Source organism: Candidozyma haemuli (genome assembly GCF_002926055.2).
Source record: "Candidozyma haemuli strain B11899 chromosome Unknown A_2014730914, whole genome shotgun sequence".
NCBI lineage: Eukaryota > Fungi > Ascomycota > Pichiomycetes > Serinales > Metschnikowiaceae > Candidozyma > Candidozyma haemuli.
In genome coordinates, this window is record NW_020289906.1 from 1,545,846 (window position 1) to 1,560,424 (window position 14,579).

Sequence of the window (14,579 nt, forward strand, 5' to 3'; positions counted from 1 at the left end):
GTCTGGAGACGTCAAGCGAAGGAGGGGTGGTGGCATTTTTTTAAGGGTATGGTTGTGTTTGGGAGAAGTAGGGGATTATGATGGTGTGCTTAGTTTTTGTTTATATTTAGTGGTGGTGCCTTTTGGTGGGGGTTTAAGTGCGGTGGAGTCAGATGAGCACTGGTTGTGGAGGAATGTAAAGAAAAGGGGGAAATTTTGGGGTTGGAGGTTTTTGGAGAGCTGGTTTGGGGTTTAAAGGGTTAGAAGGTTCTGGTGGTGGTGGAAAAATGGCGAGTTTTGGGCGAAGGGATGGAATATGGTGGACAGTAAGTGAGGTTATGGAGGTGGAATAAGTATGGAAGAAGGGGATGTAAATGGGAAGGAAATGGGGACTCAGCAGCGTCTGGTTGGTACTTATTTGGCTATTTAGGGTTGCAACAGTCGTCTTAGTGTGTTTTGGGTTTCTGGAGTTGTTTTTATTTGGGGCTATTAATGGCTGCAAATTGCCCATATAAGGTACTACTATTAGAGGAAGTAGGTGTGTATTTCCTTCAATTTTGACAGATAGAAGTTTAAGAAGGTTCCAAGTCATGCTATGGAGGTTAATGTAGGCTTTTGGTTACCTTTCAAGCTTTTTTTGACCACTTGGGGCTATTTGGCTGGGAGTCTAACCAGTATACTTCTACTTCTCACTTAAGCATATATCCATCTCCAAGTACCAAGCCAAAGACAACTCTAAATGCCTAGAAACTACCACTTAGCCTCTTTTGACACCCCCTTTCCTTATCTTGGCCCACAAAACACCAACTGCTTAGCATTGAGTACATCAACTACACTTCCTCTCATTCATCATTTGTATTGTTTCTATAACATTAGGTGACTATGCAACGTCTTGGTATCATTTAAAAAAAGTCGGTTCTGTGTCTACTGGCCAGCCAGCGAATCACGAAAACCTGCTCTTGAACTTCTGGAACTTGCTGAGCGACCGTTGGCTCACTTCCGAGTTCATGCTGTTAAGGGAAATATGGCTGGGCGATCTGGACGCCTGTTCTTTGGCCAAAGACTTCTGGGAAGACAGAACGGTGGGTCTATCGTATAAAGAGAAGGGCTGGGGAATGGTAAAGTTACGGGTTCCCGAAGGAGACTGGTTGAGGTTGGAAGCTGAAGGTTTCTTGTGGAGACTGGGCACCGACGGCTTTTTATAAAGGGTTGTAGGTTTTTGGAGGTTGGAGCCTGACGGTTTTTTTTGAAGGGCCGCTGGGGCTGCCGGTGCTGCTGGTTTCTGGAAATGGGTAGATGGTTTCTGGAAATGAGTAGATGGTTTCTGGAGGTCAGGAACTGACTGTTTCGGTTGAAGACTGGGGATCAGTGATTTAAAGGAGGGTGATTTCTGGAGACTGGGAATTGACAGTTTTTTTTGAAGATTAGGAATTGACAGTTTCTTCTGAAGATTAGGAATTGACAGCTTCTTTTGAAGATTAGGAACCGACAGTTTCTTTTGGAGACTGGGAACCGACGGTTTCTTCTGGAGACTTGGAATCGACAGTCTCAGCTGGTTTGGCGCCGCCAGTTTATATAGACTCGACGACGACGGAGCCACGCCGGCCATTTGCAACGACAGCTGGCGCTGTTTCGGGAACGGTTTGGCGAATACCTTATCGTTTGAATCGCTTGCACGAGGAGACTCGTCCAAAGCAGGAGAATCACCTTCCGTGTCCATATCGTGGTCAAGCAACGAATTCAAGTTCATGTGGCCCTTTGAAGGGGAGATTCTGGTGAATCTAGAAGGTGAACCTTCCTTCCTCTCTGGAGACTCCATCCTCTCTGGAGACTCCATCCTCCTGGTTCTTTGTGGACTCCACGAGGTCTGCGTCCCCCTCGGCGGCGCCAAGGTCGGTTTCTCCCCAAACCCCACCCTCTCTCTCCGTTCAGGGTCCTTCCTCCTCAACGGCAGCTCGTTTTCCTTATCCACATCGCCAAACATCTCTTCCGGCCCATTAAGCGTTCTCCTCTTCTTCGTAGCACTCGAATTGACCTCCTTCGCCGGCGAAACCCGTTCCCGCTGCCTCTGCATCTGTCTCGAAGCAGCATAGTGGGAACTGATACTCTCCATCTTCTGAAACATCGGTTTATGGCCCCCAGGTACCGTTTGCGTCTCTGTTTCTGTTCAGGCAGCGGCTCCAAGTGTCCAGATATCTGCTGGGCCCTTAGATCAAGCTCCTGGAGGACACTGTTACTGAATGTCTGGGAGTAACCCTTATCCACCATGTTCTCAAACATATGGTCTTTTGGACTGGAACCAGGCAAGTCACTCATGGACGGGTAGCGTACTGGAGAGCCAGGCAGTCGAGGCGACAGAAGGTTTAGTGCCCGTATTTTCTTGATTGGCGTGTTTAGCATGGGATGGAGGGGAGGTTGGGTATTGGGATGTGGTTGGTTTGGAAGGGAAGGTGTAGTGATGGATGTTTATGTATTGGCCCAAAGGGGAAGGAGAGACAAGGTTGGTGGATTTTGGGAAGGAGTGATGGGGAGGAGGTGAGATGAAGGTGGGGGAAAGAGAGGTGGTTGAAGAGGGTGGAGGGTGAGTTTTAGGGGTTTTGGAGGTGTTTTGGGGGTTTTGTGGTGGGTTGTTGGCGGTGGTTGGTGGACGTTGAGGGAGGTGAGAAAGTGGATATGGGTTTGGTGGAGGAGGTGGTGGGAGGAGGGAAAGGAGTGTAAATGGGGGTGGTTTGGGGTGGCAGGGTGGCGGTAAGTTGTTTTTTATTTTTTGAAAGGGGTGTTTTGGGTGTTTGGCGGTGGCTGCAAATTGGGGAGTTCTGGGAGGGAAGGTTGGTGGAAAAACTGGGCTGGGGACGGGAAGGGGGGTCAGGGGGAGCAGAAAAGAGGCGTTTTGGTGGTATTAAGGGGTGAAGAAAACGTAGATGGGGCTGGTTTTTTGGTTTTGACGTTGGTGGTAGAAATAAATGGGACTTGTAGATGTGGTATATGGGTGAGAAGAGAGGGTATGGTGCTCAGTGAGGTTGTGGTTGGAAGTGAGGTGTTTGCAAGAAAAGGAGTATTTGGGGAGGAAGAGAGGACCAGGAAGAGCAGGAGGGAGGTTCAGTTTGGTTGTTTTTCTGTTTACTTGTCTGAAAGTGTTGTCCTTAGACGGACTGCTAAGTGAGTATACATACTATGTGTATGTGAACATACAAAAGCCACCAAAAACATGATTTTGGGTAAAAAACCAGTAAAAGTGAACTTTAGAAACTGGTCAGTTATTGTTGTTTTTGTTTTCTTTTTTGGAGGCCACGTTTCTGGCGCTTCTGGTATTGAAAGGCTTGAGTTCAATAAGACTGGAGCTTCCCTATAAAGAAAGCACACTCAGCCTAAGAAATTGCCTTGATTTCACTTACCTGTTATTCTTCCACTCCCCAAATGGCCATTTGAAGCTTTCAGAGGCGAAGCTGCTAATCAAGTTAAAAGATGCCTCTTCCCGTCAATTAACGGTAACTATAGTGTCCACCAGCTTCTCCAAACCACTAAAAGCCCTAAATGGAGCACCGCCTGGATTCAAACCTTCCTTCCTGGTTCCCTAAACTTTTATAATTCCAACCTTAATGCCTTTCTTGACGGCAACTCCAGGACTCTTCCCCCTCCTTAACGTATATTTAAACCACCAGTAAACACTCTTCCTTTTCTTCTTCTATACCCCAAAAGATACCCAAAAGATGTCCAGGGACCGCCTTGAAACCTTCTATGTCTTTGAGTACTTTGGTTCCAGCGAGTTTAGCTTCTCCAAAGTGACTTCCCAGGCATTCAAGGCTATTAAAGATACTCCTTTCAAGTACCACTCTCATACAACCAGAGTATGCCGTTACCAGGACTTGGTTTTGGCTGTTACGAAGTTTCAGATGAAGTTTACCAGAAGGTATGAGCAGATCGAGCTTCAGTTCACAAAGACATTAAAATCCAGAGTCCTTGAATGCCCAAATAAGCTTGAATGTGTGGTTGTGGCTCCAGGACAGTTAAAGGGATATACTGGGGAAGGTTTTGGCCCCCTGGCCTGCTTTGTGGCTCAGTTTGAAGGCCAGAAGTACTATATGGAAGGAGTTGGGTCTACTTTAAGTGAAACATTGGTTTGTCCATATGAAACACAGAGGAGAGCTGAAATAATCGGTTACGGCTATTCCAGAGAAGGCCATGTACACTTGAAAACCAGTCTTTGTCCTCCAAACTGGCTCAACCAGGATACTTCTACTCCTACAGTTTATCCAGACATGAAGGTGGAAGAAGCACTTACACTTGAGGTTACTTGTAGTCCAAAGACGGAAATAGACAGTTTCTGTTCATTGGCAATTCTTTCTGTGACCGTTGAGCTTTTGGAGCTTACCTGTGTTAACCAGAAAGGCTTTAAAAGCACGAAAACGCTTCGCTTCCAGAAGTTATCATACAAAAACTACTTCCAGTGCCTTAAAAGTCCATGTAAGTTTGCTCTTCCACGGGAAGTATACGAGTCGTCCATTCCAGACGTGGGACCAACGTTTTATTCTTCCACAGAGACTCGAAACTATGCTATTAAAGTGAGAGTAGGGTTGATAGACTTGGAAAGGGTCGTTCCGCTTATGGTAGAGCGGTTGGTGGATATAAATGTTGCCAGAATGGACGAAAAGACGCTTAGAAGTCTTATTTTAAAGAAGCAGGCCAAGGGAAGCTTACCAAGCGGACCAACGTACAACCGCTTGTTTATTGAAGCCCACAGACCTTCTAAATTTATTCCTGACGGCCCCAAAGCGTCGTTTGACGTTTTGGACCAATGTGAAACAGTGCCTGAGCTGCAAAAGACACTTCTAGTCCATGGCTTCAACAAAGTCATTACCATAACCAACATTCAATCAAAGAATAGCGAAATCAAGACCCTAGGACCCTCCAAAGACTTCTGGACCTCAGAGAAAGCCAGCCTGGACTTATACTGTTCCATGGAATACAGACTCTTCAAGGTACAGAAAGCAAACACCCAGTATCTCTGGATCGGGCCCACAATCACCAATAACGGGATGTTCTTTACAAAAAACCTTCCTTTGGATCTCTGGGACATTCTGAACCGAGAGCTTCGTCATTTGGACTACGCTGAAGGTCCAATGGTTGTATTTTTCCAAACCAGCACCAGAAAAACCACCAAACCCATGTACTTGCGTCCAATTACAACCCCAAAACTCCATCCAAACCTCAAAGGCCAAGGAGTGGTGGTCGCCAACGGAATGAAGGTTTCTGAGTTTCTTACAGTCAGAATAGTATGTCCATTTTCATGGGAAGTTACGCCAGACACTTCTATAGACCTTAAATTGGACCTTGTGGTTGCCAGAATCAAAGAAGAAGCTGATCCAGAAAAAGAAGAGTTCTGCTTTGTTCTGGCTTCAAAAGAAGTGTTTCACTGGGACGACTTCACCTTATCTGAAACAGGCAATGAATGGTATATGGACGTTTCACCCAAATGGCTCAATGGCGATCTAAAAGGCATTCTTCCCACTTTCCACACCAACAATGTATTCAAAAGAACCACTTTGGACGTGAGTTTCACGTTTCGGTCCATGGGCTCCAGCCAGACTTGTCTGGTTCAGGTTCCTCTAGCTGTGTGTTTAGACTGTGTGGATGTTACTGGGTATGAAGTTATTCCGCCAGAATATGCTGTTTTGGCGGATCCAGAGGAGGTGGAGAGGTTTGGCGAGTTTAGGGATATGCTGGAGGTTGAGGATATTTGTGGAGTGGGTTTGGCTGAGTTGAGTGATGAAGAGTGGCCTGAGGTGGAGTAGGAGAAGTTGAAGTAATGATTTGAAGGATTTATGTGTTTAGGTTTGGGTTGGTTAAGGTTAGGGAATTGTGGTGGTGCTTGGTGTTGTTTGGTGTTTAGGATATGCTACTGGGTAAGTATAAGAAAAGACGGCGTTTTTGGAGTAAGAAAAGAACAGGTGTCTTTGAGTTCCCAGGACTCACGTATTCTGTGCTTTTATCAAGAAGAGGGAACTCTACTTGTGCTAGTAATGGAATGTGATTCAAGAGAGTCTTCAATATACCTACTTTAGCTTTCAATGAAAGATGTAAAATGAATTTGATATAAAACTTTCAAATAATTGGTAAAGGTGATAAAAAAAACATGCTTTCATACGGACGCTTATGTCCTTTTTCATTTACTCTTCCTATGTTCGATTCTTTTCATTCTGGAGTGTCGTTGTTTACCAGTAGTCAGTCAAGCATTCTACACACATTTGAAGTACTCCTGGAAACAGCAGATTCTTGCTTTAAAACTCATAAAATATACTTATATTGACCTTTTAAAGAAGACTTAATTGCAAAATGTGCTTTACCAGGATTCTGTGAGTTGGTGGAAGACTTCCAGTAGACTTATTAGTACTCAGAAGAGATAATCCATCAAGAATCAAAATGTTTATAATTTGAAATCAGAAACCTTTGGTTCCTTCAGAATACCTAATTCTTTTTTATCTTCATAGGTTTCTTCAAAAACAAATAAGTGCTCTCTTAAGAATACTCTATGGATACATTCACTTGAAGCTGTTTTCTCGTAATACCAAAAGAGAGACCTTCCAGAAAGCGAACTCTTCAACTGTAATAGCCTATTTTATTCTAGAACACTAAAACTTCATCTGATATCCTTTTCTTTTACATTCCTTACTGCAAACACATGCGCTTTGTATGTGGTGTTTCAGAAACCAGCCCTCGTTTCAGAATATGGATTCAACCTATTTCCACCAATTTCACCCCAAAAGACCCCAAAACACTTCAATGCCCCTAAAATGGCCAGATAATTATTCCAAGGGGCCCTCGTGTTCCTCTAATCAAAAACAGCCGGGTCATGTTGGATTATGCTTGAGGAAGTGCCGCAAAGCTTCAAGAGATACACAATAAACGGAACGTGGGATCTACGACGAAGACGAAGCGCCCCTGTAAATTCCAGGACCCCCCAAAACACAGACTAAAGCTTCCTCGATGAAATAGAAAAAAAAATAGATGTAATTGAGTTCTCTGTAGTGAACACTGGCTGGTGAATACCCAAACCCAGTACCAACCCAAGCACCAACCCAAACCAGAAAACACCTGTTTGCTTCAACCTACATCAACCCACATCATCTCCAAAAGCAGTATCTCCTGCGGGGACACCCCTTCAGCTAAAGTACATATAAACCCATCAACCTCCTCTTCTTCTCTTCTTCTCTCTCACCAAAATGGACGAACACCGCCTTGAAACCTTCTACGTATTTGAACACTTCAAAGCAGCCGAGTTTAGTCTCTCGAAAGTGGCCGTCCTGGCCTTCAAGGCCCTTTCCAAGCACCCTCTAACCTATAATTCCCACTCCACCAGGGTTTGTCCGTATGAAGAGTCTGTTTTAGCCATCACCAAGTTTGAAGTCAAGTTTGAGGACGATCCAGAGTCACTTGAAGTGCTTTCAGACAAAGTGCTGGTGAATCTGATAAACCTGACGGAACTGGTGGACCTGGCAGAACTGGTGGAGCTCGTGGACCACCCAGAGAAGCTTGAATGTGGGATATTTCTTCCTAAACAGTTGACGTGCTACAGTGGAACCACCAAACCGCTGGATTTGCCTTTGGGCTGTATTTCTGCTTCTGTGGATGGCAAACAGTACGAATTTGAACATGCCAGCTCCAGTTTGAGTGAAACTTTGTACACTGCCAAAGACATGGAACGTAAAGGTGAATGCAGAGGGTTTGGGAAAGATACCGCTGGATATGTCCGGTTGAAAGCAACCTTTGAAGGCCCCAATTGGATAAAACACAGCTCTGGCTGCCACATTGTCTACCCAGGCTTGGAAGTGTCTGAATGTGTGAGGATCCAGCTTTTCAGTAAGGTTTTATCTGACCGTCCGTCGTTGGCCATAACTTGTGTCAGTACAGAACTCTTGGAGCTAAGCAGTACGCCAGTGCCGCTGTCTGAGGCCAAAAAGACGTTGAATGTTGTGAAACTTCTGCGCCAGACATGTTTTGTGGAGTGTGGAAACCTGGCGTACTTTAACGTTCCCGTGAAACTCTTGAAAGGATGTATTCCCCAAGTGGGGCCTTCATTCTACTCTTCGTCTAAAACTCAAACGTATGCAATTAAAGTTTCTGTGGAGTTGAAGGATTTACATGACGGGCTGGAGCTTTTTTTGGAACGCTTGGTTGACGTGGACGTTGCACAGGCTGACTACCATGCTCTCAAGCGTCTCTTTGTTGCCAAAAACCCTGCTTCTTATATCAAAAAGGTTCCCAGACAGAGAAGAATGTTTATGGAGGTTTTTGACCGGTCTCTGTTTGACCTTAAGATTGGAAGCATGGCGTTTCATATCCTGGATCGCTGCAAAGGCGTTATTGAGATGCAACAGACCAGTTTGGTCCATGGCAAAGACCATGTGGTAGCTGTAACTTTCATAACATGCATTAATGGGAATATAGATGAGGTGTTCCCCAGCAAAGCGTTTTATGCGCTTCACAAGGATAAGATTTACCGAGACTCAAGATGCTACATGAAGCAGCAGCAGTTGAAGGTTTCCAAAGAGGGAATCTCTTATAAATGGATCTCTCCAGTGATATCGTACAATGAAGGCACCATTTCTGCCGACATTCCAAGGTCCCTTTGGAGCTTGTTGAGGTGTGAAGAGCCACCGATTATAACAAAGGACTTGATTAATTACTGGGGGAATTATTCTTCAATGAGAGTAGAATTTCTATACTTGAGCCTGCTTAAGCTACCACTGGGGGAAGAAGGGCTACTTGTAACAGAAGAAATGAGTTTAGATGATTTGATTAAGCTCAGAATGGTCTGGCCATACAAAGTCAAAGAATCCGAAGCAGCTCGTTCAATAAGCTTCAAAGTTGACTCTGAAGATCAAACATGGTACGCTTATGACTCCTACAGGAACTCCACGAGCATTTTAAAAGAATCAGACTGTGGAAACTTTTGGTACAGAGACGTAATCTTTGAGGAGGAGCTTCCGAAAGTTGTGCTGAACATGAAAGCATGTTTCAGTTCAAACTTTGTGGGAAAATCGTCTTCCTTAGATTTAAACTTGGAGAGAGATAAATATTCAAGTGATATTCTGCTTCAATTAGTACTTGCTGGAAAAGGAATCGACCTTACAGGTGAGAATGTTGTTCCTCCAGAAGATGCAGATGTTTCAGAGAAGGAATGTGATTATAGAAAGCTTGTGGGGACTGAAACCATTAATGGCTTTCAAGATGAAGATTCAGGTGTAATAAAACAGAAATTGGACGAGTTTTCAATTGAGAAGCATTGCGTTGGTTGAATATCGTTTGTCAAAGAGGAACAGTAGAAGAAATATGAAAAATGGTATGATGATTTGTTTTTTTTATGGACAGGTTTGCTCTTTTATTTGGTCAATGTTTTTGGTAATTCGTTTTCTTCATGTTTTATTCATGAAGAAACAAAGAGAACATAGAAAATTGTAAGCCTTAGCAAGGAATAAATTGATCTAGAAAGTAAACCTTTCTGGTTATAATTAGATGTAATTTTTTGGTGATTTCTCTACACATTTATTTATTTGTAGATATTTACTGCTTTTTTTAGTATTCATTTTGAACTAAGAAAATCCTTGAAACCACTTTATTTATTTAATGCTCTTCCAATTGTAGTATATTTTGAATGTTTCGTACTTTGATTTAATAAACACTTTCTGTTTTAGAAAAACGACAAATTCAATAACTTAAGATGAAAGTCAAATGCATTTTAATACATACAATTATTCACCGCGTGGATGCTTTTTGTCCACTGATGAAGTTGATTAAAAATTTCTATAAAAAAAACGGTTTAATCAACAAATTGTATTTCTGACTTTAATATAAAAAAAAAAGTATGATGGTAAAATAACAAACCATTTTGGGAATTCTACTAAAAGAGTATTGGTCAATTAAATAAGTAAATCACTTTCACAATCATCTATAAATTTTTTTTTGTGTTTACCATTTCTTTGTAGGTGACCAATTTTAATTTAAAAAAAAAAAAAATTAAAAAAAAAGACCCTTAAGAAAGATAAACGTAAAAGAGACACATTTGGGTGGATCAAATCGATCAAAGTGGTTATATTCATCCAGATAAATAATGAAGGAGAATAGAAGCTCGTAAAAGAACTAGGGAGTCAACTAAATGTAAAGTGCTACAAATCAAAAAATAACAGCAATGTTTTAACGTAATTTGAGGACAAAAGGAGGACTATTTGAACTGTTTAGGCTTCCTTTAGTTCCTTAGAATAAGCTTAAAATGGTTTTACTCATAACTCCACGAAAAATCGGAATTTCTGGCTCAGATTTCTACAGAACAACGTTTTAGCCACAAAAAATGTTTAAAAATAACAAAACTTAGTAAATATTAGGGTTTTCCCAATTTGTGGGTATTATCAAACCAGTAAAACTTATCAAATATTAGCCCGCCTGCGTGGCGTAATGGTTAGCGCATTTGACTTCTAATCAAAAGATTCCGGGTTCGAGTCCCGGCGTGGGTTCTAATTCTTTTTTGTTTTTGGAAATTGTGGACCTTAAAGAGTTTAGCTTTTAAGGTTTAACAGGGTATTTTTGTATTTTTGTGGTGTGTGGAATGTCACAGTGGCTTTTGGAAGTCTATTTTCGCATTTGGCTGAAACCATATAAACACGAGAGCACACGAAAAGGGAGAACAAACGGTACAGGAACAGAAAATGTATCAAAAACCGAATTTAGGGATGAAGGAGGTCAGTGTGGCTTTTTTTCGGCTCGAAAAGGCAACTTTTTCGGTTGTTTAGGTGGATATATTAGAACCTCCAAGAAAAAACATATCCAGACAGACAGAAGTCCAGTTTTTACGGTATTTAGATGGTTTGGAAGGTGAGTTTTGCGTGAAATTAATTACTGGGTGTTGTTGCTGGAGTTTTGGATCACTTTCTTGAGGATCTGGCCAGTATAGGAAAGTTAACACTGGAACTGAAGACCTATAAAGAAGAGAAGAGTATGGAAACCAGCTTAAAGGGGTCTAGAAATCCCAGAAAGAAGAAGAAACAGATAAAATTGTAGTTTTATTTTTAGTTGGATGTAGAGAGATCTCTTTGTAGTCCAGAGATAGTTCATGAGATGACCTCTTCCTGGTTGAGTTCCAAGAAGCTCCTTTGACAGAAAGAGGACTTAATTACTCCAGAGAATTCAGCAGAAATGGACGATTTATCTGGTTTATTTAAAACTGGAGGTCTGCAAAGGGCAAGGATCAGGAAATTTCTTTCTATTTAGGCTTTGAAGAAAGACATAATGACATGTTTCAGGACATGAAAGCTTCAATTAACACCAGGAAAATCACGCTTAAGAGCTTTTGATATGCCATTCACCAATGACCTTATATTATAACATCTAGAGTCATATATAGATAGAATACCATAATTACTTACTGTACAATATATACTTAGTGTACCATGTATACTTAGAGTACCATGATTGCTTAAACACCGAAACACTAAACTACCGTTACTACAAATAACTACATATACAAGTTAAAAATACCAGAAGTACGTTCTTTGCAAGCCAGAGTGCTACAGGCCTCGTTCTAGGATACCATTTGTTCTAAGTAGTTACCAGATACTCAGAAGACCATGTATACTTAGTATACCATGTAAATGAAATACCATATACTTAGAATGTCATATACTAATGCCAGATTCACTTAGACTTAGTATACCATACACTTAGTGTTCCGTATGTACTTAGGATATTATGTATACTTAGAATACCATGTATACTCACAATACCAATACTCAAACTACTACTAAGTGAACATGAAAATCAAGAGTACGAGAGATACGTTCCAGGTAAGTCAGAGTGGTCTAGACGTCGTTTCATTGAGATACCATATACTCAAAATACCACATATATTTAGAAAACCAGATATACTGAAAATGCCAGAGACTCAGAATACCACAAGTAAATAGAAGACCATATTTACTTAGTTGTTTTTTAGGATGCCACAAACTCGGAATACCACATATACTTACTCTATAATATACTTAGTGTACCAAATACTTAGAATGCCATATTCACTAGTGTACCATATTTACTAAGTAGTTTCCTTAGAATGCCATATAAGTAGTATACCATGTAATTGGAATACCATTTTTACTTAGTAGTTTTCTTTGATTGTCATATACTCAGAAAATTTAGGATACCACCTATACTCTGAATATTGAAATAGGATACCACTTATACTCAGAATACCATAGAATTAGAATACCAAATATACTTAGAATACCCATTACTTAGTAGTTTCCTTAGCATACCATGTACTTTGTATACCACTTAACCTAAGAATACCCATGTACTTAGTATAACATGGACTTACTCTATCTTGAATCCCACAAACGCCCTGAAGACCCACGTACTTATATACTTGAAATACCACTTATATACTTGGAATACCATAGACCTAGAATGCCTTACACTCAGAGTACTACTTATACTTAGAAAACCACAAAGACTCAGAATACCGTTATCCAGAAATACATGACATGTACTTGAAATGGCATATACTTGGAAGACCTCTCAATGTAGATACAAGTCAAGTATACTAGATATAACCTCTATGCAAACAAGGAACTTTTCTATCAATAGACCTCCTTTTCAGAAACCCGGTATACTCTGAAAGTTAAATAAATGCCTTTCGAAGGGGCCATGAATAAACATTTAAAAGTTCTTAGATTACCATATATGCTTGAAATATCTTATATGCTTGGAATGCCATATACACTTAAGATACCATATACACTTAGATTACCATATTTGCTTAGAGTACGGTAAACTTTTAAAAATACCACAAACACTTAGAATGCCATATATCCTAATAATATCATAGTTTACAGAAGTAAGTGAAAAGTGTATACGTTCAAGACATTCGAAGAAACATGTGTTTCCAATAAACACTGAATGTTTAAGAATACAATAAGTTGAATCTCTAAGAAGCTGTAAAAATACTTGTTCTATCCAAAAGACGATTATGAATCTCCTAATGCCCTTCTTCTGGTCCCCAGCTCTTCCTTTGACTTCGGTCATTACTCTTCCTTTACATATAAACCTTTTCGTTAATTCCCTTAACCTAACTCTTCCAGCGCCAATCAGGCTACCAGAAAACCTCTAGAAATTGAAAAAAATCGTCATTTTAAGCCTCCAGAAGATCCTGAATGTCCACTATTACTATTGATATTTGACGTTGTACATGCATTTCCTGGCACTCACTGGCTTCTCCAAAACCCCCAGAAGACCACCCAAAGAAGCCAAAAAGACACTTTCCAAGAGTTCTGGGTATTCCTGAAACTCAGGGAAGTCCCTAAATATCATTTACAGCTTGTACGCTTCTTCTTTGGGAGTTCCAGCCAGAAACGTAAATGGACAGTTTCTTTTCCAAAAACCAACCAAACGAACTGTTTTCTTTGAAAACAATCAAATCCATCCCAAACAACAAAAAAGGAGCCTTCTTTTCCCAAAAACCATCAAAATTCGTCAACTACCATTGCCTCTCCACAAGTAGCCGAGGAACGTCTCAGCAGACCAAAATGCACGGAAGGGTAATTTCAAGAGATGGATAACACAAAGGGAAGGCACCGGAAACGGCCAGCGACGGGGGACTCAACGAAACTACGCCGTTTGGTGGATGTTTGAATATGTATATAAATGGGTTGTGAGAGGATATAGAGATGACGGATTTTCGCCCAAAAAGGACCAATTTTGAGCTAAACGGGTTGGCTACGACCTCGTGGAGGTTTCTACGGGCCTGGAAAGTCCGAAAAAGGTGTTTTCTAAGAAAATCATGGAAAAATTATGGAAAACCATTGACTTCTTTAAATCACCTACTGCTTCCTCCCACCTGCAATTTCTCTGTGAATTAAACTTTCCAGGGGCATTGGAGTCCGAAAATACATGCATTTTCATGGAAACCAGACCTTAAAAACGAAATTTGAAAAAGAGTAGGAATCTTTAAAACCTTCAAAAAACGTGAAAAATAGGCCTTTTTCTGACCACCATAAACCAGCCAAAAGTTGCCCAAAAACGATCCAAATTTCTCCAAAATCACCGTCTACACCGCCATTTCCTCATGGATGGTCAGTGACTACATTACGTTTTTTCAAATGCACCAGCGGCTACTTGGGTTGGAAAAACACCGGATGGTCCGGGGCCGCTAAAGGGCCAAGGCAAAAAAGCCCGAAAAGTGGGCGAAAAATGGTCAAAAAACGGCCAGAAAAAGACCTGCTAGGGTAAAATGACCTGTAGATTTGAATTCCGCCACTTTCCGTGGCCCCAGAGACTTTTTTCTGGACTTTTTTGGACCCTTTTTGACTACCCTTTGCAACTTTCCCTGTGAAGGTGCTCCTCGGCACGAGGAATTTTTCATCTTCCATTGTTCGCCTGGTTTTTTCCTTATCGGACTGCAGGAAACGCACCCTCCCCAGGCCACCAATACCCCAGTTATTTCGTGAAGGGTTGGTCAGAATTAGCTGAAATTTGGATACATGATAGAAAAACAGCTTTTCTATGGACCTGCCAATTTTCATAAACTTTGAAGAAGTATTGGTGGAGATAAATGCTAT

General features: G+C 41.3%; 3 protein-coding genes and 1 non-coding gene across 4 annotated transcripts; 3 read left to right on the plus strand and 1 right to left on the minus strand. All coding sequences in view use genetic code 12, as the record gives it.

Annotated features, from left to right (window-relative positions):
• Nucleotides 1-922: 922 nt before the first annotated feature.
• On the minus strand, nucleotides 923-2,295 carry CXQ85_000682 (uncharacterized protein; the record flags this gene model as incomplete). Its single annotated transcript, XM_025484420.1, has 2 exons — nucleotides 923-2,078; nucleotides 2,126-2,295. 2 exons carry the CDS (start codon nucleotides 2,293-2,295, stop codon nucleotides 923-925), a joined length of 1,326 nt encoding a protein of 441 aa, XP_025342635.1.
• Nucleotides 2,296-3,689: 1,394 nt separating this feature from the next.
• Nucleotides 3,690-5,771, plus strand: CXQ85_000683 (uncharacterized protein; the record flags this gene model as incomplete). Its single annotated transcript, XM_025484421.1, has 1 exon — nucleotides 3,690-5,771. The coding sequence occupies one exon, from the start codon at nucleotides 3,690-3,692 to the stop codon at nucleotides 5,769-5,771; it is 2,082 nt and encodes a 693-aa protein (XP_025342636.1).
• Nucleotides 5,772-7,199: 1,428 nt separating this feature from the next.
• CXQ85_000684 (uncharacterized protein) lies at nucleotides 7,200-9,275 on the plus strand (the record flags this gene model as incomplete). Its single annotated transcript, XM_025484422.1, has 1 exon — nucleotides 7,200-9,275. The coding sequence occupies one exon, from the start codon at nucleotides 7,200-7,202 to the stop codon at nucleotides 9,273-9,275; it is 2,076 nt and encodes a 691-aa protein (XP_025342637.1).
• Nucleotides 9,276-10,414: 1,139 nt separating this feature from the next.
• Nucleotides 10,415-10,490, plus strand: CXQ85_000685. Its single transcript has one exon. It is a non-coding gene; the product is annotated as a tRNA-Arg (tRNA).
• The last annotated feature ends 4,089 nt before the right edge of the window (nucleotides 10,491-14,579 follow it).